The 25,002-nt window shown below is 46.8% G+C and overlaps 1 protein-coding gene across 1 annotated transcript in view; it reads left to right on the top strand.

The window, feature by feature from the left end:
• Positions 1-24,472, top strand: part of cnppd1 (cyclin Pas1/PHO80 domain containing 1) — a 74,110-nt gene extending 49,638 nt beyond the window's left edge. The window contains exons 5-8 of the mRNA XM_070875238.1: positions 2,564-2,692; positions 6,800-6,861; positions 12,713-12,830; positions 19,283-24,472. Coding sequence (XP_070731339.1) covers positions 2,564-2,692; positions 6,800-6,861; positions 12,713-12,830; positions 19,283-20,011 — 1,038 coding nt within the window. The 3' untranslated portion in view covers positions 20,012-24,472. The remainder of the gene's footprint in view (positions 1-2,563; positions 2,693-6,799; positions 6,862-12,712; positions 12,831-19,282) is intronic.
• Positions 24,473-25,002: the final 530 nt, after the last annotated feature.

The following is a 25,002-nucleotide window of genomic DNA, read 5'->3' as shown; positions in this document are numbered from 1 at the left end:
AATATATTAGCATGGATAGAGGATTGGCTAACTAACAGAAAACAGAGAGTCGGGATAAATGTGTCATTTTCCGGTTGGCAAACAGTGACTAGTGGGGTGCCGCAAGGATCGGTGCTGGGTCCTCAACTATTTACAATCTATATCAACGACTTGGATGAAGGGACCCAGTGTAATGTAGCCAAGTTTGCTGATGATTCAAAGATGGGTGGGAAAGCAAATTGTGAGGAGGACACAAAACATCTGTGAGTGGGCAAAAATCTGGCAGATGGAGTATAATATAGGAAAATCTGAGGTTATCCACTTTGGCAGAAAAAATAGAAAAGCAAATTACAATTTAAATAGGGAAAAATTGCCAAATGTTGCAATATAGAGGGACCTGGGGGTCCTTGTGCATGAAACACAAAAAGTTAGTATGCGGGTACAGCAAGTAATCAGAAAGGCCAATGGAATGTTGGCCTTTATAGCAAGGGGTATAGAGTATAAAAGCAGAGAAGTCCTGCTACAACTATACAGGGTATTGGTGAGGCCACACCTAGAGTACTGCTAACAGTTTTGGTCTCCGTATTTAAGGAAGGATATACTTGCGTTGGAGGCTGTTCAAAGAAGGTTCATTAGGTTGATTCCGGAGATGAGGGGGTTGACTTATGAAGGTAGGTTGGGCCTATACACATTGGAATTCAGAAGAATAAGAGGTGATATCGAAACATATAAGATGATGAGGGTGCTCGACAAAGTGGATGCAGAGAGGATATTTCCACTCATAAGGGAAACTAAAACTAGGGGACATAGTCTCAAAATAAGGGGCCACCCATTTAAAACCGATGAAGAGGAATTTCTTCCGAGGTTGTAAATCTGTGGAATTCTCTGCCCCAGAGAGCTATGGAGGCTGGGTCATTGAATATATCTAAGGCAGAGCTAAACAGATTGTTGAGCGATAAGGGAGTAAAGGGCTATGGGGAGCGGGCAGGGAAGTGAAACTGAGTTCATGATCAGATCAGCCATGATCTTATTGAATGGCGGAGCAGGCTCAAGGGGCCAAATGGTCTAATTCTATTTTTTATGTTCTTATGAGGAGAGGATTACATTGATCGGGCCTAACATAAGAAATAGGAGCAAGAGTTAGGCCATTGGCTTATCGAGCCTGCTCCACCATTTAATACGATCATGGCTGATCTGATCATGGACTCGGGTCCACTTCCCTGCCCGCTCTCCATAATCCTTCGCTCTCATCCCTCAAAAATCTGTCTAGCTTCGCCTTAGATATATTCAATGACCCAGCTTCCACAGCTCTCTGAGGCAGCGAATTCCACAGATTTACAACCCTCAGAGAGAAGAAATTCCTCCTCATCTCAGTTTTAAATGGGTGGCCCCTTATTCTAAGATTATGCCCCCTAGTTCTAGTCTCCCCTATCGGTGGAAACATTCTCTCTGCATGCACCTGGTCAAGCCCCGTTATAATCTTATAGCTTTCGATAAGATCACCTCTCATTCTTGTGAATTTCAATAAGTAGAGGCACAACCTACTCTACCTTTCCTCATAAGTCAACCCCCTGATCTCCGGAATCAACCTAGTGAACCTTCTCTGAACTGCCTCCAAAGCAAGTATATCCTTTCTTAAATATGAAAACCAAAACTGTATGCAGTATTCCAGGTGTGGCCTCACCAGTACCCTGTGTAACTGTAGCAAGACTTCTCTGCTTTTATACTCCATCCCCTTTGCAATAAAGGCCAAAATTCCATTGGTATTCCTGATCACTTGCTGTACTTGCATGCTAACCTTTTGCATTTCATGCACCAGAACCCCCAGGCCAATCCCCCCCTGGAGTTTAAAAGAAGGTGATCACATTGAAACATACAAGATTCTGAAGGGGATTGAGGGGATAAATGCTGAGAGATTGTTTCCCCTGGCTGGAGAATCGAGAACTAGGGGGTCACAGTCTTTCGGTAACCCCGTTAAAAAGGCCGACCTTTTAAGACTGAGATGAAGAGGAATTTCTTCACTCAGAGGGTTGTGAATCTTTGGAAATCTCTGCCCCAGAGGGCTGTGGATGCTTAGTTGTTGAGTATATTCAAGGCTTAGATAGATAGATTTTTGGACTCGAGGAATCAAGGGGAGCGGGCAAGAAAGTGGAGTTAAGATGGAAGATCAGATATGATTTTATTGAATGACAGAGCCAAATGGCCTCCGACTCCTAATTATTATGTTCTTAAATCTGTGTCCTCTGGTGACCCACCCTCCTGCCAGTGAAAATGGTTTCTCCTTATCTGCTCTATTAAAAGCCTTCATAATTTTGAACACAGTTACTGCACTTCAAAGCAATTAATTGTATGTGAAGAGCGCAAAGATGTTTCCAAGACTTAAGATAAGACACTGTACAATTGCAAGTTAAGTCTTTGCTATTCAATGCTTGAAGGCTGGCCAGGGCTTAGTTATAAATTTCTGCAACTTATTACTTCGAAAGTTGCGAAACCATTTAATGAGGTAAGATTATTTTTCGCTGGCGATCCCAGTACTGTGACTGTGCCCTGTTAGTGTTTTCATGCTTGTTTGGCTTTGCCGCAGATGGTTGCCAGTAAGTATTTGTACGATGAGGGAGAAGAGGAGGAGGTATTTAATGACGAGTGGGGAGCTGCAGGAAAGCTGGACGTCCAAGTGGTCAACACTCTGGAGATGAACTTTCTGCGAGCAATCGTAAGTTATCTGGGCCGTCCGGTCGATAGGGTTATTCGGGCTTGGCAAAGGTGTTTTTTTTCCCCCATCAAGAAATGCTGTACACTACCGCAGAAAATTGCAGAATCACTTATGGAAACATGTAAAAGAATATTAAAAGATGCGCATAATTCGCACTTCCGCTAAACATCACGCTCACTTGTAACACTTTGTCTAACACACTTGATTAATGTCACATAGCAGCGTAGCCAACTCGTCCTGAGCAATTCATGAGAGGCCTGACTTAACACAGTTATATACAGTGTAATGGTGTGGAGCTTCTCCTGTGGTAGTACCGGTCAGAGATGGCACTGTAGTCCTGGGTGTCCCAGCCCTGCTTGCTCCACAAGTCTCTGTGCCAGCAGCAAACTCTTCTGAAATACACCTTTTAGCATTCGTTCTGAAAGCCATTTTAATCCTGATGGGAACCTGGACCAGCAAACCATCTGTACGATTTCTGCTTGTAATCACAACGAATCATAGAGTGAATCCTCTGGTTACTGACCCTTCTACCACTGGAAACAGTTTCTCCTTTTTTTACTCTCATCAAAACCATTCATGATTTTGGACACCTTTATGAAATCTCCTCTTAACCTTCTCTGTTCTAAGGCAAACAATCCCAACTTCTCCAGCATAACTCTCAGCAAAGATATATTCCAGAAAGAAAGACTCTTAAGGGAAGGATGAGCCATCCGTGGCTAACTAAGGATGTAACGGGTTGTATCAAATTAACAACAAAGGCATACAGTGTTGCGAAGGATAGTGGAAGGCCAGAGGATTGGGAAATTTTTAGAAACCAGCAAAGGACAACTAAACAATAATAAAGCAAGAGAAGATAGTTTGTGTGTGTAAGCTAGCAAGAAATATAAAAACAGACAGTAAGAGTTTCTACAGGTATATAAAAAGGAAGAGTAGCTGAAGTAAACGTTGGTCCCTTAGAGGATGAGACTGGGGAATTAATAATGGGGAACAGGGAAATGGCAGAGACTTTGAACAAATATTTTGTGTCGGAAGACGACACTAAAAGCATCCCAATAATTGACAATCCGGGGACTATTGCGAGGGGGGAACTTAAAACAATCACTATCAATAGAGAAAAAGTACTAGGCAAACTAATGGGAATAAAGGTGGACCTGATGGCCTGCATCCTAGGGTCTTGAAAGAACTGGCTGCAGAGATAGTGTCTGCATTGGTTGCAATCTACCAACATTCCCTGGAGTCTGGAAAGGTCCCAGCGGATTGCAAAATCGTAAATGTAACGCCCCTGTTTAAGAAAGAAGTGAGACAGAAAGTAGGAAACTGTAGACCAGTTAGCCTAACATCTGTCATTGGGACAATGCTGGAGTCCATTATTAAGGAAGTAGTAGTGGGACATTTAGAATATCATAAAACAGTCGAGCAGAGTCAGCATGGTTTTATGAAAGGGAAATCATGTTTCACAAATTTGCTGGAGTTCTTTGAGGATGTAATGAACAGGGGAACCAGTAGATGTCGTGTATTTGGATTTCCATAAAGCATTCAATAAGGTGCCACATAAAAGGTTACTGCACAAGATAACAGCACACTGGGTTGAGGGTAATATATTAGTATGGATAGAGGATTAGCTATCTAACAGAAAGCAGAGTCGGGATAAATGGGTCATTTTCCGATTGGCAAACAGTAACTAGTGGGCTGCCTCGGGGATCAATACTGGGGCCTCAATTATTTACAGTCTATATTAATGACTTGGATGAAGGGACCGAGTGTAATCTGGCCAGATTTGCTGCTGATACAAAGATAGGTGGGAAAGCAAGTTGTGTGAAGGACACAAATAATCTGCAATGGGATATAGATAGACTCAGTGAGTGGGCAAAAATTTGGCAGATGGAGTATAATGTGGGATAATGTGAGGTTATCCACTTTGGTAGGAAAAATAAAAAAGCTAATTATTGTTTAAATGGGGAGAGATTGCAAAATGCTGAGGTATAGAGGAATCTGGGGGTCCTTGTACATGAAACATGCAGGTATAGCAAGTAATTCGGAAGGCAAATGGAATGTTGGCCTTTATTGCAAGGGGGGTTGCAGTATAAAAGTAGGGAAGTCCTACTACAACTGTAAGGACATTGGTGAGACCACACCTGCAGTACAGCGTGCATTTTTGGTCTCCTTATTTAAGGAGGGATATACTTGCATTGGAGGCAGTTCAGAGAAGGTTCACGAGGTTGATTCCTGAGATGAAGGGGTTGTCTTATGAATGGTTGAGCAGATTGGGCCTGTACTCTAATATTGGAGTTTAGAAAAATGAGAGGTGATCTTATTGAAACATATAAGATTCTGAGGGGGGCTTGACGGGGTAGATGCAGAGAGGATGTTGCCCCTCGTGGGAGGAATCTAGAACTAGGGGGCATAGTTTCAGAATAAGGAGTCGCCGATTTAAAACGGAAATGAAGAGAAATTTCTTCTCTGGGGGTCATGAATCTTTGGAATTCTCGGCCCCAGAGAGCTGTGGAGGCTGGGTCATTGAATGTATTTAAGGCAGAGATAGACAGATTTTTGAATGATAAAGGAGTCAAGGGTTTTGGGGAGCGGGCAGGGAAGTGGAGTGGAGGCCAAGATCAGATCAGCCATGATCTTATTGAATGGTGGAGCAGGCTCGAGGGGCAGAATGGCCCACTCTTGCTCCTATTTATGTTCTTGGTTCTTTTGCCAATTTCCTTAAATCTCTGCTTACTGACCCTTCTACCACTGGAAACAGTTTCTCCTTATTTACTCTATCAAAACCAGACATGATTTTGAACACCTCAATTAAATCTCATCAACCTTCACTGCTCTTAAGGAGAACAACCCCAGCTTTTCCAGTCTCTCTACATAACTGAAGATCCTGATCCCTGGTACCATTCTAGTAAATCTCTTCTGCACTTTGTCCAAGGTCTTGACATCCTTCCCAAAGTGTGGTGCCCGGAACTGAACACACTACATAGCTGGAAGCATTGCATCCCTTCCCGCCCTCATAAGAGGCAACTCTTATCCAAACAGCCTGTTCTCAGGTTGCCTCTGACCGATAGATTCCAAGGACGAGCACTGTAAGGGCTAAGGAGCTGTGTCCCTTACACTACCTTTTCAAAAAAAGTGAACCCTTGCTTCTGAGCTCTTCAGCCTCAGAACCTCTCTCAAGTCTCAGGTTTTATCTGGGTTTTTTTGGGCTCTCCCAGGAGATCACATGGTTCGGGTGGGGTGGAGTGCATATGTCGTGATACACAAGGTATCGCAATTGTGTGGGACAGGCTTGATGGACCAGATGGTCTTTACCTGTCCGTCATTGTTCGTATGGAACCCCAATCAGTAGCGAGATTTCACACGGTCTTCGGCCTGTTTGAAATTGCGGGGGGGGCCATTGTTTACGGTGAAACTAGAAAGGAACATGCCCTACCCAGTGAGACGTGTCACCACAGTCGCCTAGCATAGCGGGAGATCCAAATCCAGGGTCTCCAGGAAAGTTAGAAAGCTGTTTTGACAAAAAAAAATTCAAGAGAAAAATCTCTGGTCTATTTTTACTTGAAAATGGACGAGTACTTTGAACACGATATAGAATCGTGTAATAGAACAGAAGGAGGCGGCTTGGTCCATCGAGTGCGCCGGCTCTTTCGAAGAACAATCCAGTCAGTCCCACTGCCCCGCTCTTTCCCCATATCCCTACAATTATTTCTCCAAGTATTTATCCAATTCACTTTTGAAGGCTACTATTAAATCTGTATCCACCACCCTATCAGGCAGAGCATTCCAAATCCTAACCACTCATTGCGTAAAAATGTTTTTCCTCATGTCGCTGCTGATTCTTTTGCCAATCACCTTAAATCTGTGTCCTCTTGTTATCGTCCCTTCAGCCACTAGAAACAGTTTTAATCATGTAGCCCGCCCCCCAAACCACCTTTCACTTATGGCTGTTTGAATGATTGAAAAAAAAGTCAAACTCAATGAACTATTTTAAGATTACTGCATTTGACCTTCTGGTTGTCTAGTAGGCTAAGGATTGAAAAGGAAGTTTATTGGTTCGATGTATACAGTGTGGCAATTTATACCCAATCTTTCTCTCTGTTTTTGACATTTCAGGATTGGAACTTGTATGTTAATACCCAGGAGTTCTTTGAGCTTTTGAGTCGATTGGAGGGAAGGTAGGTGTTTCCAGTGCTGGGCGTCGGTGAGAAACACTTGCTATGGTTACAGATTGGTGTGTTCCAGAGCTGTAATCGATAGTGGTAATATAAGATGCGCAGTCAGCCAGACATGAAACAAAAAGTACTGTGTTGTCACGACAAGACTTCTGGTATGTACAGATACTCAGGTCTCGGGTGTTGTACATCAGTATTGTCCCGTACAAATTGCTGGCCAGTCCTAGTTGTGGCTATGGTGACAGTCTTTTAGCCGCATGCACTAATTATTGGAAGAAAACACCTTACTTACACTCACACAATGCAGGTAAATGTAGTTCACGTGTATATTCACTTGAGAAGCATCTACCACCATTCAATAACCGAGGAAGTAAAGCTCACACAACAACATATGCCCGTCTCCCACAGCCAAACCTGACGACCAATATCCATTAGACATTCGACATTATCCAGCTTCCAGCTGTCCCAAAGAACTTTACAGCCACTGAAGTACTTTTGAAGTGTAGTCACTATTGTAATGTAGGAAACGTGGCAGCCAATTTGCGCACAGCTAGCTCCTATAAACAGCAATGTCATAATGACCAGATAATCTTTTTTTTTTTTAGTGATGTTGATTAAGGGATAAGTATTGGTGAGGACACCGAGGCTTATCATAGGCAGTCCCTCGAAATCGAGGAAGACTTGCTTCCACTCTAAAAGTGAGTTCTCAAGTGACTCTACAGTCCAATACAGGAATTACAGTCTCTGTCACAGGTGGGACAGACAGTGGTTGGAGGAAAGGGTGGGTGGGGAGTCTGGTTTGCCACACGCTTCTTCCGCTGCCTGCGCTTGTTTTCTGCACGCTCTTGGCGACGAGACTTGAGGTGCTCAGCACCCTCCGGATGCTCTTCCTCCACTTTGGCCAGGGACTCCCAGGTGCCGGTGGGAATGTTGCACTTTATCAAGGAGGCTTTTTGAGGGTGTCCTTAGAAACATAGAAACATAGAAAATAGGTGCAGGAGCAGGCCATTCAGCCCTTCTAGCCTGCACCGCCATTCAATGAGTTCATGGCTGAACATGAAACTTCAGTACCCCCTTCCTGCTTTCTCGCCATAACCCTTGATCCCCCGAGTAGTAAGGACTTCATCTAACTCCCTTTTGAATATATTTAGTGAATTGGCCTCAACTACTTTCTGTGGTAGAGAATTCCACACGTTCACCACTCTCTGGGTGAAGAAGTTTCTCCTCATCTCGGTCCTAAATGGCTTACCCCTTATCCTCAGACTGTGTCCCCTGGTTCTGGACTTCCCCAGCATTGGGAACATTCTTCCTGCATCTAACCTGTCTAAACCTGTCAGAATTTTAAACGTTTCTATGAGGTCCCCTCTCATTCTTCTGAACTCCAGTGAATACAAGCCCAGTTGATCCAGTCTTTCTTGATAGGTCAGTCCCGCCATCCCGGGAATCAGTCTGGTGAATCTTCGCTGCACTCCCTCAATAGCAAGAATGTCCTTCTTCAAGTTAGGAGACCAAAACTGTACACAATACTCCAGGTGTGGCCTCACCAAGGCCCTGTACATCTGTAGCAACACCTCCCTGCCCCTGTATTCAAATCCACTCGCTATGAAGGCCAACATGCCATTTGCTTTCTTAACCGCCTGCTGTACCTGCATGCTAACCTTCAATGACTGATGTACCATGACACCCAGGTCTCGTTGCACCTTCCCTTTTCCTAATCTGTCACCATTCAGATAATAGTCTGTCTCTCTGTTTTTACCACCAAAGTGGATAACCTCACATTTATCCACATTATACTTCAACTGCCATGCATTTGCCCACTCACCTAACCTATCCAAGTCACTCTGCAGCCTAATAGCATCCTCCTCGCAGCTCACACTGCCACCCAACTTAGTGTCATCCGCAAATTTGGAGATACTGCATTTAATCCCCTCGTCTAAATCATTAATGTACAATGTAAACAGCTGGGGCCCCAGCACAGAACCTTGCGGCACCCCACTAGTCACTGCCTGCCATTCTGAAAAGTACCCGTTTACTCCTACTCTTTGCTTCCTGTCTGACAACCAGTTCTCAATCCACGTCAGCACACTACCCCCAATCCCATGTGCTTTAACTTTGCACATTAATCTCTTGTGTGGGACCTTGTCGAAAGCCTTCTGAAAGTCCAAATACACCACATCAACTGGTTCTCCTTTGTCCACTTTACTGGAAACATCCTCAAAAAATTCCAGAAGATTTGTCAAGCATGATTTCCCTTTCACAAATCCATGCTGACTTGGACCTATCATGTCACCATTTTCCAGATGCACTGCTATGACATTCTTAATAATTGATTCCATCATTTTACCCACTACTGAGGTCAGGCTGACCGGTCTATAATTCCCTGTTTTCTCTCTCCCTCCTTTTTTAAAAAGTGGGGTTACATTGGCTACCCTCCACTCCATAGGAACTGATCCAGAGTTAATGGAATGTTGGAAAATGACTGTCAATGCATCCGCTATTTCCAAGGCCACCTCCTTAAGTACTCTGGGATGCAGTCGATCAGGCCCTGGGGATTTATCGGCCTTCAATCCCATCAATTTCCCCAACACAATTTCCCGACTAATAAAGATTTCCTTCAGTTCCCCCTCCTTACTAGACCCTCTGACCCCTTTTATATCCGGAAGGTTGTTTGTATCCTCTTTAGTGAATACCGAACCAAAGTACTTGTTCAATTGGTCTGCCATTTCTTTGTTCCCCGTTATGACTTCCCCTGATTCTGACTGCAGGGGACCTACATTTGTCTTTACTAACCTTTTTCTCTTTACATACCTATAGAAACTTTTGCAATCCACCTTAATGTTCCCTGCAAGCTTCTTCTCGTACTCCATTTTCCCTGCCCTAATCAAACCCTTTGTCCTCCTTTGCTGAGTTCTAAATTTCTCCCAGTCCCCAGGTTCTCTGCTATTTCTGGCCAATTTGTATGCCACTTCCTTGGCTTTAATACTATCCCTGATTTCCCTAGATAGCCACGGTTGAGCCACCTTCCCTTTTTTATTTTTACGCCAGACAGGAATGTACAATTGTTGTTATTCATCCATGCGGTCTCTAAATGTCTGCCATTGCCCATCCACAGTCAACCCCCTAAGTATCATTCGCCAATCTATCCTAGCCAATTCACGCCTCATACCTTCAAAGTTACCCTTCTTTAAGTTCTGGACCATGGTCTCTGAATTTACTGTTTCATTCTCCATCCTAATGCAGAATTCCACCATATTATGGTCACTCTTCCCCAAGGGGCCTCGCACAATGAGATTGCTAATTAATCCCCTCTCATTACACAACACCCAGTCTAAGATGGCCTCCCCCCTAGTTGGTTCCTCAACATATTGGTCTAGAAAACCATCCCTTATGCACTCCAGGAAATCCTCCTCCACCGTATTGCTTCCAGATTGGCTAGCCCAATCTATGTGCATATTAAAGTCACCCATTATAACTGCTACACCTTTATTGCATGCACCCCTAATTTCCTGTTTGATGCCCTCTCCAACATCCCTATTACTGTTTGGAGGTCTGTATACAACTCCTACTAACGTTTTTTGCCCTTTGGTGTTCTGCAGCTCTACCCATATAGATTCCACATCATCCAAGCTAATGTCTTTCCTAACTATTGCATTAATCTCCTCTTTAACCAACAATGCTACCCCACCTCCTTTTCCTTTTATTCTATCCTTCCTGAATGTTGAATACCCCTGAATGTTGAGTTCCCAGCCCTGATCATCCTGGAGCCATGTCTCCGTAATCCCAATCACATCATATTTATTAACATCTATTTGCACAATTAATTCATCCACCTTATTGCGGATACTCCTTGCATTAAGACACAAAGCCTTCAGGCTTGTTTTTTTTAAACACCCTTTGTCCTTTTAGAATTTTGCTGTACAGTGGCCCTTTTTGTTCTTTGCCTTGGGTTTCTCCGCCCTCCACTTTTCCTCATCTCCTTTCTGTCTTTTGCTTTTGCCTCCTTTTTGTTTCCCTCTGTCTCCCTGCATTGGTTCCCATCCCCCTGCCATATTAGTTTAAATCCTCCCCAACAGCACTAGCAAACACTCCCCCTAGGACATTGGTTCCGGTCCTGCCCAGGTGCAGACCGTCCGGTTTGTACTGGTCCCACCTCCCCCAGAACCGGTCCCAATGCCCCAGGAATTTGAATCCCTCCCTGCTGCACCACTGCTCAAGCCACGTATTCATCTGCGCTATCCTGCGATTCCTACTCTGACTATCACGTGGCACTGGTAGCAATCCCGAGATTACTACTTTTGAGGTCCTACTTTTTAATTTAGCTCCTAGCTCCTTAAATTCATTTCGTAGGACCTTATCCCTTTTTTTACCTATGTCGTTGGTACCAATGTGCACCACGACAACTGGCTGTTCTCCCTCCCATTTCAGAATGTCCTGCACCCGCTCCGAGACATCCTTGACCCTTGCACCAGGGAGGCAACATACCATCCTGGAGTCTCGGTCGCGGCCGCAGAAAAGCCTATCTATTCCCCTCACCATTGAATCCCCTATCACTATTGCTGTCCCACTCTTTTTCTTGCCCTCCTGTGCAGCAGAGCCAGCCACGGTGCCATGAACTTGGCTGCTGCTGCCCTCCCCTGATGAGTCATCCCCCTCAACAGTACTCAAAGCAGTGTTTTGCAGGGGGATGACCACAGGGGACCCCTGCACTACCTTCCTTGCACTACTCTTCCTGCTGGTCTTCCATTCCCTAGCTGGCTGGGGACCCTTTCCCTGCGGTAAGACCAACTCACTACACGCGATACTCACGTCATGCTCAGCATCGTGGATGCTCCAGAGTGAATCCACCCTCAGCTCCTTGAAACGTTTCCTCTGCCCACCTGGGGCTCGCTTGCCGTGTAGGAGTTCCAAGTAGAGCGCTTGCTTTGGAAGTCTGTGGACGATGTGGCCCGTCTGACTCCTCTGCTCGTGTTAGAAATAGCGCCATGGGATCTTTTACGTCCACCTGAGAGGGCTGATGGGGCCTCGGTTTAAATGTCTCATCCGAAAGACGGCAGCTCCGACAGTGAAGGGCTCCCTGGGAGTGTCACGACGGTATTTTTGCACTCAATTCTCTGGAGTTGAGCTTCAACCCACAGCCTTCTGACTCAGAGGCAAGGATTCTAGCCACTGAGCCACAGCTGAAACATAATTGAGAAGATGTGTTTTGTCATTAACTACAGATTTGGACCTCTCTGGCCCGGCACCGTCGGGACCTGACTAGTGCCAGAATAGAGAGTTTTCCAAACCACAGGAGGTCACGCCAAGCCTAGGGCTCCTGAACACCTCTGCCACTCTCTGATTCCGGCTCGGGCTGCGAAACTCGGGCCTCGCTCGCTCTCTCCATGTAGAAATCTCCCAGCCACATTTGTTAATTAACGTGCTGGTTTGGTGCTCTTTTTTTTTAATAACCCTCCTCTCCCTCAGGCCCAGCTTCGGAGCCTCAGTCAGCCACCTGCCCTTTCCTTTTTTTGCCCGGCCATCTCACTGAAGCGCGGGAAACCTGGACGCCATGCACGCACACAGCGCGGCAGTTGCGTACCTATCAGAGAGCCAGGAAGTGCCGGGAAACCGATGCCGATCCACGCATGTTTCCGGACAAGAGAATACCGGACTATAGAGGTCCACACCTGCATTGTAATTGCAGTGGTGTACTCTGGTGTGCATTCTTGCTGCACATCACTTGAGCAGCTCTGGCTGCATATCACAGAACGTTGAGCAGCTTTTCCGACCCCGTTCCTTTGGCAGGGAGTCACAGAGGCTAAACACACTCTACCAAGCTGCTCTGGTTTTAATCTTGTGCCTCCATTGTTTGCAGGGTCGCTGAGTCGCAGGGACTGAAACGCGGCTGGTTCACATACACAGACCTGTGTGTGTTACTGGAGCAGGCGCTGTGGCAGCAAGCGTTTACCGAACTCTACCAGCATGTTGTCAAGGTAGTGTGCAGTCACACCCATATTAATAGCTTGATCCTTCATAAAAGGAAAGGAATGTAGGGGATATGATTAAGAAGTTTGCAGATGATACAAAAATTGGCCGTGTGGTTGTTAATGAAAAAGAAAGCTGCAGACTGCAGGAAACTTATCAATGAACTGGTCAGATGGGCAAATGTAATTCAATCCAGAGAAGTGTGTGGTAATGCATTTGGGGAGGGCTAACAAGGCACCGGAATGTACATTAAATGGTGGGACACTGAGAAGTGTACATACACAAAGGGACCTCAGAGTGCATGTCCACAGATCCCTGAAGGTAGCAGGCCAGGTAGATAAAGTGGTTAAGAAGGCATACGGAATACTTGCCTTTATTAGCCGAGGCATAGAATGCAAGAGCAGGGAGGTTATGCTTGAACAGCATAAAAACACTAGTTAGGCCACAGCTAGAGTACTGCGTACAGTTCTGGTCACCACATTATGGGGAAAATGCGATTGCACTAAAGAGGGTCCAGAGGAGATTTACAAGGATGTTGCCTGGACTGGAGAATTTTAGCTATGACGAAAGATTGGATAGGCTGGGGTTGTTTTCTTTGGAACAGACGGGAGACCTTATTGAAGTGTAAACAATTATGAGGGGCTTAGATGGAGTGGATAGGAAGGACCTATTTCCTTTAGCAGAGGGGTCAACAACCAGGGAGCATAGATTTAAAGTAATCGGTCGGAGGTTAATGGGGATTTGAAGGGAAATTTCTTCACCCAGAGGGTGGTGGGGGTCTGGAACTCACTGCCTGAAAGGGTGGTAGAGGCAGAAACCCTCACCACATTGAAAAAGTACTTGGATGTGCACTTGAAGTGGGGTAACCTATAGGGCTACGGACCAAAAGCTGGAAAGTGGGATTAGGCTGGGTAGCTCTTGGTTGGCCGGTACCGTTACGATGGGCCAAATGGCCTCCTTCCCTGCTGTAAATTTCTAAGATTCTATGAAGCTGCAGATCAACAAGATATATATGTTCGGTTTGCATTTAGCAGCAGCAGAATGTAGAGTCGATTCCCAGTATGACATCTAACAAGATGTAAGTCATTGGAGCGAGGACAACCCTGGAACAACTGCAGATGTCTTATGAAGCCAAAGGATGCACTTTGGCCATCATTTTATAATTCATTTTTGCTCATTCCTGGGAAGTGGAAGATGCTGGTACAGCAGCATTTATTGGAGTCACAACTAGGTCTGACTAGGTAGGATTGGCATGCACACATTACCACAGTCTGGTGGCTTTCACAGTCATTTTTCTGGACATCATCCCAGAAATTGCCAGATTTATTCAACATGGAAAGAAAGAAAGACTTAGATTTATATAGCGCCTTTCACGACCACCGACCGTCTCAAAGCGCTTTACAGCCAATGAAGCACTTTTGAAGTGTAGCCGCTGTTGTAATGTGGGAAACGTGGCAGCCAACTTGCGCACAGCAAGCTTCCACAAACAGCAATGTGATAATGACCGGCTACTCTGGGATTTTTTGTTATATTGACTGAGGGATAAATATTGGCCCAGGACACCGGGGATAACTTCCCTGCTCTTCTTCGAAATAGTGCCGTAGGATCTTTTGCGTCCAGCTGAGAGGGCAGACGGGGGCTCGGTTTAACGTCTCATCTGAAAGACGGCACCTGCAACAGTGCAGCATTCCCTCAGCACTGCACTGGAGTGTCAGCCTAGATTTATGTGCTCAAGTCCCTGGAGTGGGACTTGAACCCACAACTTTCTGACTCAGAGGCAAGTGTGCTCCCCACTGAGCCACAGCTGACAAGATACACAAGTTGCCACAGTGGGATTCAAACTCATGACCTCCAGCGTGCTAGTCCGACACCATCGCTACCACATCACCGATCGGCATGGGAGTCTGGATAGGGACCTCCAGATCTGATTCAAATCTGTACTCGTGGCCCTCCACGCCAATAAGTGAACAGCCACAGGTAGCCACGTTAGAGATGATTGTCATCAATTCACCAATCTGGGTAGCGATCTGCTTTTGAAATAGCTGGTCGCCATTTTTGCCCAATATTAAACGGCAAGGTTTAATCTTAAATAAAAGCAGAAAATGGTGGAAATACTCAGGAGGTCAGGCAGCATCCGTGGAGAGAGAAACAGAGTTGACGATTCAGGTCGGTGACCCTTCATCAGAACTGAAAAAAGTTAGAGATGCAACAGGTTTTAAGCACGTGCAGTGGCAAGGAACGGGGGTGCAGAGGGAGGGGGCTGGCCGGTTGTGTGGGGGGGCGGGAGGGTGGCCACGAAGAACAAAAGGGAAGGTCTGTGACGGGGTGGCAGGCAGGAGAGATTAAATGATCAAAGGGATGATGGTGCGAGGCAGAAGGAGATGGTAATGGGACAAGTAAAAAACCAAAAGATGAGTCTCGAGGAGGTGTAAATGGGGATGGCAGAATCATCAAACGTTACCATGTGAAAAAATGAAGACCAAGGTTATGATGTGAAATCATTGACCGCAATGTTGAGCCTGGAAGGCTGTAAAGTGCCTAATTGAAAGATGAGGTGCTGCTCCTTGAGCTTACGTTGAGCTTCATTGGAACAGTGTAGTTGGCAGAGGTCAGAGTGGGAGTGGAGCGGAGAATTAAAGTGACGTGCGGACTGAACGTGAAGTGGTCACCCAATCTGCGTTTGGTCGCCCCAATGCAAGGTTTAATCTCGGCTACTTTTCAGACAATTTCTGGGGCATCCCTATGTTTGCCAGTATTACTAGTTCAAGGTTGTCAGCGTTCCTGCAAAATAAACTGTACCTTTTAAACGGAATATTCAGAAGTCCCACGGTTTTGACAGAAGCATTAGTTAATGTACTTCTCTCTGCTCCAGGTTACATTGGGTCAGACCTATCGCTTGAGCTAACCAAGTTAAGTTATGAGCCAGTTGTGTGCCGTCCTCCAGTAAAGACTCCACTGGGACAAACCGTCATTCCCAGATGTCTCCCGTATTTCTCAACAACCAATTAGTACTCTCAAAGAGACAACAACTTGTATTGATATAGCGCCCTTAACATAGTAAAATATCCCAAGCCACTTCACAGGAGTATTATTTTAAAAATTTGACACCGAGCCACATGAGGAGAAATTAGGGCAGGGGTCAAAGAGGAAGGTTTTAAGGAGCATCTTAAAGGACGAAAGAGAGGCGGAGAGATTTGGGGAAGGAATTCGAGAGCCTAGGGCTTAGGTAGCTGAAGGCATGGCCAACAATGGTTGAGCAATAAAATCAGGGATGCTTAAGAGGCCGGAATTAGAGGAGCGCAGCTATCTTAGGGGGAGGAGGACTACAGAGATAGAGAGGGGTGAGGTCATGGAGCGATTTGAATTTTGAAATCGAGGCGTAGCGTAACCAGGAGCCAATGTCGGTCAGCGAGCCCAGGGGTGATGGGTGAGCAGGACTTGGTACGAGTTAGGAATAACCCTAAGTTTCCGTAGGGTAGAACGTAGATGGCCAGCCAGAGTGCGTTGGAGTAGTCCAGTCTAGAGGTTAGGTGCCAACCTTTTCCCACTGCCATCATCAGGTACTTTTTGCTACGTCTTCCAGTATAAAGTCACATGCAGCTAGTATCAGCCCACTATTCAGATGGAGGGAATCGTGAGACGCAACATAAAGAACCAACGCCTCATCACTGACCCAGCAGCAGAAGTCTCTGGCTTCGACTACCCTTGAAGACAATGGGCAGCGCTCAACCCAGTCCACACAGGGCATGGATGATGCGGCCACCTGCCCCACAAGTGGACGATGAGGGACGACCCGAGCTGCAAACTGGCCATGACTCCCAGACAATGCAACACATCACACCTGCCCACTGAGACCTGTTGCAGGGGGCACCTCTTTTCTCCACTTGGCATCTCGGGAGGCCATCGAATGGATAGCCAAACTAGACAATAAGCTTTTCCCGTCATCCGAAGGTAGCAGCATGACTCGTGGTTAGTTGTGGGAAGAGAAAATGTAACCAATTTCCCCCCCTTCCCCCACCACCGCCACCACCATATTGGAACATAAGAATTAGGAGCAGGAGTAGGCCATTCGGCCCCTCGAACCTGCTCCGCCATTCAATAAGATCATGGCTGATCATCGACCTCAACTCCACTTTCCTGCCCGATCTCCTAACCCCTTGATTCCCCTAGAGTCCAAAAATCTATCTATCTCAGCCTTGAATATACTCAACGAATCACCATCCCCAGCCCTGTAAAGATTCACAACCCTTGTGTGTGAAGAAATTCATCTTTATCTCGGTCTTAAATGGCCTACCCCTTATTCTGAGACTGCACCCCCTGGTTCTAGACACTCCGGTCAGGGGGAACATCCTCTCAGCATCTACCCTGTCAATCCCCCTCAGAATCTTGTATGTTTAAATGAGAACACCTCTCATTCTTCTAAAGTCCGGAGAGTTTAGGCCCAATGTACTCGCGCGCTCCTCATGCACATGATTTTTCAGTTGTGGAAACACTCTGGCTATCAGCGATAACCTTTCTGGTATGGGAATGTGGGCAGCAGGGGTGCTTTGGATAATTAGTCTGGGACCTTGGGCCCAAGTTTCCACACGATAAAAAACGGGTGCCCCTCCGAGCTGGGCGCCCGTTTTTCGCGCCTAAAACGGCGCCTAAAAAAAAACTCGCGATTCTGGAGCGCCCTGCAGCTCCATGTCTGCCTGGCGCGGCGCCCAGGGGGGCGGAGCCTACACTCGCGCCGATTTTGTAAGTGGGAGGGGGCGGGTACTATTTAAATTAGTTTTTTTTCCTGCTGGCAACGCTGCGCGTGCGCGTTGGAGCGTTCGCGCACGCGCAGTGTGAAAAAAACATTGGCACTCGGCCATTTTTGTAGTTCTTCGTAGCTGTTTAATTTTTGAACATTTTTTTAATAAAAGCACATTGCCATCAGCACTTGCAGCCTTCTCACTGTCTCCTTCCCTTCCCTCCCCCCCCCCGCGGGAAGAACGGGCGCCTCCTCCCTCCCCCCCCCCCCACTCCCCGCGGGAAGAACGGGCGGTTCCTCCCGCCCCCTCCCCCCCCCCCCGCGGGAAAAACGGGCGCCTCAGGCTGACTGCAGCATTCTCCGTGCCTGAAGCACTTTCACACAGGTTGGAAGATGGTTTATTTAATCTTTTCTTTGCTTATAAATGTTTATTCAGGTTGGATTTATTTGTATAATATTTGTAGAAGTATAAATAAGGATTTATTGTAGAATTTAATGACTTCCCTCCCCCCCCCACCTCGTTCTGGACGCCTAATTTGTAACCTGCGCCTGATTTTTTAATGTGTAGAAGAGGTTTTTTCAGTTCTACAAAGATCTTCACTTGCTCCATTCTAACTTAGTTTGGAGTACGTTTTCACTGTGGAAACTTTGAAATCAGGCATCAGTGGCCGGACACGCCCCCTTTTGAAGAAAAAATTCTGTTCCAAAGTAGAACTGTTCTACCTTTCTAGAACTGCAGAAAAAAAAATGTGGAGAATTGCGATTTCTAAGATAGTCCGTTCTCCACCAGTTGCTCCTAAAAATCAGGCGCAAATCATGTGGAAACTTGGGCCCTTTGTTTCTTCATCACTGACTTTGCTTTGTGTACTGCCATTGCTTATATCGGTGGGTAAGTGCAGCTTCTAAAGGCAGCAAGTAGGGAAGTCTTGCTACAACTGTACATGGTACTGGTGAGACCTCACCTGGTGTACTGCGTACAGTTTTGGTCTCCGTATTTAAGGAGTGATTTACTTGCATTGGAGGCAGTTCAGAGAAGGTTCACTAAGTTGATTTCTGAGATGAAGGGCTTGACTTATGAAGAAAGGTTGAGCAGGTTGGGCCTGTACTCATTGGAGTTTAGAAGAATGAAAGGTGATCTTATTGAAATGTATAAGATTATGAAGGGATTTGACAGGGTAGATGCAGAGAGGATGTTTCCCCTCGTGGGGGAACCTAGAACTAGGGGCCATAGTTTCAGAATAAGAGGTCGCCCATTTAAAATGGAGATAAGGAGGAATTTCTTCTCTGAGGGTCGTGAATCTGTGGAATTCTCTACCGCAGAGAGCTGTGGAGACTGGGTCATTGAATATATTTAAGGTGGAGATAGACAGATTTTTGAATGATAAGGGAGTAAAGGGTTATGGGGAGCGGGCAGGGAAGTGGAGTTGAGGCCATGATCAGATCAGCCATGATCTTATTGAATGGCAGAGCAGGCTCGAGGGGCCAAATGGCTGAATCCTGCTCCTATTCCTTACGTTCTTTGGCACATCGACAGGCTTGGTTAGTGTGCTGGCGGTATCGCAGTGCTGCGTTAGCCAGTCCAGTTGATGTTTCACTGGTGACACCAATATGTTTCAACAGTGAATTTAACGTGTTGTAGTAGACCTGTGTAGATTTAACTGATTTTAAAATGTAGCCGGGTTTGACGGATTCTTAAATCTCTGGTATCTTTTCTCACCGTAGATCACCTGCATGCTGGGACTCGTGTACCTGACCGGCGTTGCAGGGATAATCGCTGGTACCGCTGTCGTCCGGCAGGCCATGTGCTCCAAGGGCCAGATACATGTCCTCTCCCAGACCGAGGAGTCCGCTTTGAGCCGAGGGGTGATCCCGGACCCGGTGGAATGCGCGCAGGAGGCCAAGTCTTTTCCCTCGACGCCGTTCAACCCGGCAGCCGTGAACCCGGCCCGGTCCCGAGGCCCACCCACCGGCCTTCACTGCTGCCTCCTGGAGAACGACACCAGCCGGAGAAACTCGGGCGTGGCCATGACGGCGCTGTGCCTCTGGGGCACGGTGCTGACCTCCCTCACCTACGTCACCGACCCGCGGGACGTCCCGGAGCAGCCCGGGATCCCGCCGCCCATCCCCTGCTCAAACTGCTGCAGGCTGCAGAGCGGCGCTGGGCTGGCGGTCCGGTGTGGCGCGTCGAACCAAACGTCCGTCAAGATCGCCTTCCGCCGCACTCCCTCGGAACTGTACACCTCCTTCAGCTCGCGCGGCGCCCGCCCTCCTTTCGGGTGCCGCGGCTGCACAAAGGACCGGCCGGCAAGCGGGAACCCGCCTCCCTCGGTTCACAGCATCGAGCGGCTGATGGACATCCTGTGTCTCCCCGGCTCCCTGAGGATGAGAAGATGCCCCGTGGAAGCAGCGATGGCGTTCAACCAGCTCGCAATGCCGGTCTTACCCAGTTAGGGGAAACCGATCTCCCTTCCGGCAGCCTTTGGAATTGATAGTTACGGCTATGATGGACTAAACTTGTTTTTTCCCGCCCTCCTCCCCGATCCCAGTTACGAACACTGAAGTAATCTTAAATCCAGCAGTCAGATCATCGAAACGGCTGTTAAAATCACAACGCGGTCGACAGTCAAACCACAAACGCTGCTGGCCAGAATTGGCTGCTGTGCGTAACCTGCACCATTCACCAACTGGTGCGCTTGGGAGCCAGTTGGTCACTGTATCTCCCAAGATAAAATTGTAAACCTAGGGGGCTGCGTTCCTCTCTGCGAACATGAGCAATAAATTCGATTTATAAAAAAGAAACTTCCATTTTATAAAGAGCCTTGTCGTATCCGACGTCTCAAAGCGCTTCACCCACAACAAATCACTTTGAAGTTTTAACGGCTCGTTCCGCAGGCAAAAATGGCCGTGGTTTTGTGTGCAGCAGATCCCACAAAGAGCGACAAAGCGGAAGGATCTCTCTTTTGGTGCTGTTGGTTGAAGGACGAATGTTGGCCAAGGCAACAGAAGAACATGTGAGCTGTGCCGTGGGATTTCTATTTTTAACGTCCACCTTAACGAACGAGGACAAGCAGACAAGGAGCTCTGATTGACACCTTACCTGAAGGGCAGCACTCCCTCAGTGTTGTGCCACAGCATCAGCCTAGAGTATGTGCTGAAACGCATTGAGCAGAGCCTCGTGCTGGATCTTTTTCACTTGACGGCAAATGAAGGAAAATGTAACCCAAACACCGGCGGCAAGTTGCATTTTATTGACCGCTTACTTTCGAGACACAGGGCTCAATAAGTGCAGTATTTGTAGATTCTGAAATCTTAATTTTTTTTTTTATTATTATGGCAATTGAAGGGCTTTTGTAACTATAGACAGTTTGATGAAAGTGGCTAAGAATTGGACGCGAGATCCAAAAGTCACACATTTCTGAAACGTTAGCGGTGCGGAGATCTCTGACATTGGGAAACATGGAAAAAGGAGACACCACTTGTATCTTTGAGGACTTGCACATAACTGTAAATTTACTTTAAAAAATTGCGCCTCATGCTGTATGAATATCGATTATATTGTGCGTTGTATTTACAAGGCAGGTTGAGCCTTGGAGAATACCAGGAAGCTAGGTTGGCGTCCCAATGTGTATTTTTTTAACAGGGGAGGTTTCAGTTTTGTTACCTGTAATGCAGCAGTTAGAGAGATTATAAAAGTCTCGCACAGACGTTATAACGAAAACATTTTTTGAAATTTTTCTTTGTTGGGGGAGGGGGGGGGGGAGGGGAAAGAAACAGTACCTCATATCATCATCATCGGCAGTCCCTCAGAATCGAGGAAGACTTGCTTCCACTCTCAAAATGAGTCCTTAGGTGGCTGAACAGTCCAATACGAGAGCCACAGTCCCTGTCACAGGTGGGACAGATAGTCGTTGAGGGTAAGAGGTGGGTGGGACTGGTTTGCAATGAAGGGCACGGCGCCATTTAAGTGACGAAGTTGATGGTTACCAGGCTGCTCTGCAGCACTCGCTGTGCGGTTGGGATAAGGTGATTTTAGTTCAGTTGCTGAGCAATAAGCACCTGGACAAAGGGAGCATGGAAGGACTGCGCTAGGTTTTATAATTAGCATTTGGTTTTAATAGGTCATCACTTGGTTGCAAAGATCACCATTTCGTTACTCCCAAAAGAATTTTACGCATCAAATAGTGCGCTGGTGCTTGTAGAACATGCAGTCAAAATGTAACCAGATTCCTCTTGCTCCACCGATAAGGGGTTATGGGGAGCGGGCAGGGAAGTGGACCAGCCATGATCTTATTAAATGGCAGAGCAGGCTCGAGGAGCCGTACGGCCAACTGCTCCTAATTCTTATGTTCCCCTTCCCGCCAAAATGAGTGACTTGCAGTTTTGAAACCCGTGAGTTTGCTGGACATCTGTGTTTTATAAGTGTTGGCCGTGTCTCGGTGGGTAGCACTCTCTCGCCTCGGAGTCAGAAGGTTGTGGGTTCAAGTCCCACTCCAAAGACTTGAGCACAAAAATCTAGGCTGACACTCCAGTGCAGTGCTGCACTGTCAGAGGTGCTGTCTTTCGCAAGAGACGTTAAACCGAGGCCCTGTCTGCTCTCAGGTGGTCCTAAAAATCCCACGGCACTATTTTGAAGAAGAGCAGGGGAGTTCTCCCCCATATTCATCCCTCGTTCAACATCACAAAAACAGATTATCTGATCGTTACAACCATGACTACACTTCAAAAAGTACTTCATTGGCATGCAGGGAGTGCAGCGAAGGTTCACCAGACTGATTCCTGGGACGGCAGGACAGTCGTATGAGGAGAGATTGGGTCGACTAGGCCTGTATTCATTAGAGTTGAGAAGAATGAGAGGGGATCTCATTGAAACATATAAAATTCTGACTGGGTTGGACAGACTGGATGCAAGGAGAATGTTTCCCCTGGCTGGGAAGTCTAGAACAAGGGGTCACAGTCTCAGGATATGGGGTCGGAAATTTAGGACCGAGATGAGGAGAAATGCTTTCACTCCACGGGTGGTGAACCTGTGGAATTCTCTGCCACAGAAGGCTGTGGAAGCCAAATCACTGAATATATTTAAGAGGAAAATAGATACATTTCTAGAAACAAAAGACATCAAGGGGTATGGGGAGAAAGCAGGAATATGGCGTTGAGATAGAGGATCAGCCATGATCATATTGAATGGCGCTGCAGACTCGAAGGGTAGAATGGCCTACTACTGCTATTTTCTATGTTAAAGCGGTTTTGGGACATTCGGTGGTTGTGAAAGACGCTGTATAAATGCAAGTCTTTTTTTATAATGACGAGTAAACTTCCCTCTATCCCCGCTCCTCCCCTTGGGTCCTGGGTCACTCTGGCTTGTGAGAACGCACGAGTAACCATGCTGGTGCCACTCTGAGCTGGCTGCTTCACCCGGCAGTGCGGCCGAGATCAGTAACACAGTGCCGTGTGTGGGAACAGTCTACTTCCCAAGCCTCCTGTTATTTGGTGGGCTAATACAGTGAATATCTGCGCTGACCAGACCAAGAAGGTCCCAGGCTCGGTCACTGATCTACATAAGAAATAGGAGCAGGCCATTCGGCCCCTCGAGCTGCTCCGCCATTCAATAAGATCATGGCTGATCCGATCTTGGCCTCAGCTCCACTTTCCCGCCCGCTCCCCATAATCCTTTACTCTCTTATCGTTCAAAAATCTGTCTATCTCCACCTTAAATATATTCAATGACCCAGCCTCCACAGCTCACTGGGGCAGAGAATTCCAAAGATTCACGACCCTCAGAGAAGAAATTCCTCCTCCATCTCCGTTTTAATTGGGCGACCCCTTATTCTGAAACTATGCCCCCTAGTTCTAGATTCCCCCACGAGGGGAAATATCCTCTCTGCATCTACCCTGTCAAGCCCCCCTCAGAATCTTATACCTTTCAAATAAGATCACCTCTCATTCTTCTAAATTACACTGAGTACAAGCCTAACCTGCTCAACCTTTCTTCATAAGACAACCCCTTCATCTCCGGAATCAACCTTGTGAACCGTCTCCGAACAGCCTCCAATGCAAGTATATCCCTCCTTAAATAAGGAGACCAAAACTGTGCGCAGTACTCCAAGTGTGGCCTCACCAATACCGAGTACAGTTGTAGCAGGACTTCCCTACTTTTATATTCTATACCCCTTGCAATAAAGGTCAACATTCCATTGGCCTTCCTGATTACTTGCTGTTCCTGCATATTAACTTTTTGAGTTTCATGCACAAGGACCCTCAGTACCGCAGCATTTTGTAATCCCCCCCCCCCCCCCCCCCCATTTAAATAATAATTTGCTTTTTTATCTTTTCCTACCAAGGTGGATGACCTCACATTTTCCCCACAGTCTAGTGCCGAGTTTCCTGATTGCAGCCAAGGGTGTTGGTAGAGGGACTGGGGAGGGGAGGTTAGGGGAAGGAGAAATCAAATAGGGCTGCCGCTTCTCATTGCTATCTAATGGGTCTCCCTGCAAGCTTACATGTGTGTAGAGGCAAGGACAGGATTGGACCTGACCCCTGCCCGCCCTTTACGGTTGAATAGTCAACACATGCCGTCAAGGCTTACACATTAGCCTCTTGGGTGAGGTGCAGCATAACAGCCGGTAGCCTGAGAAACCTCAGCCCAACGAAGGAGACTGCGTCTCGGGAGAGAGGAGAAAATTGGCAAGCTGCGAGGGGGCGGGGGGAAGTTTTTAAAAAAAAAAAAAGACCCCAGAAGAGGCGAGGGCCCAGGGGCAGCACAGGCCAGCCCACACTGCGATATGTGTGCGCACTAGGCCCGTGCAGCAGAGCTGGTCTCCAGTCATCTTGGTTAACCCTTGCCATTGGTTAAAGGCCGAGCTCTGTCAAGTCCATATGGTGGCTGGTGTGCAACGGCCACCACACGTTTTTTTTTTAAATCCACACAAAGGTATCTTCCACCCACTCAACATGCAGTTCTGGACCTGGAATATTAGATCCTTCATTGAAAGACCTGTGAACTCATTGAACTCATCCCGTTTTGGCGTGGAAGGAAGCCATCCTCGATTTGAGGGACCGCCTCACAAGAACAAGAAAAAAAACTAAAGTCCCTCAATATGGCTTCTCATGACACAGCTGCTGACAGACGAAGTGTCTTACTAAAAACTGAACATTTGCCCGCAGCTAATGTGCTCATTGCGGTTATCAAAACTCCAGCTTTGAGTCACTGAAATTTGCGGCGTGGCAGTCGGATATTCTGAGCAGCTCTTGGTACATGTGCATCGCAGCAGCGGGTGTATTAACCGCAACAGTCTGCAAAATTGGACAGCCTCGCAAAGGGGAAATCACGGGACTTTCTCTCATCTTTTGTAATGGCCGGGAGTTTTCTGCCCTGAACAATCAAACAAAATTTAACGAGGAAATAATTTTGCTACGACTGAAATTCATTTTTCTAAGTGGTTGCT

The sequence above is a fragment of the Pristiophorus japonicus genome, chromosome 3 (genome assembly GCF_044704955.1).
Source record: "Pristiophorus japonicus isolate sPriJap1 chromosome 3, sPriJap1.hap1, whole genome shotgun sequence".
Classification (NCBI taxonomy): Eukaryota; Metazoa; Chordata; class Chondrichthyes; family Pristiophoridae; genus Pristiophorus; species Pristiophorus japonicus.
The sequence above is the reverse complement of the archived record's forward strand: the minus strand, read 5'-3'. Positions and strand labels throughout refer to the sequence as shown.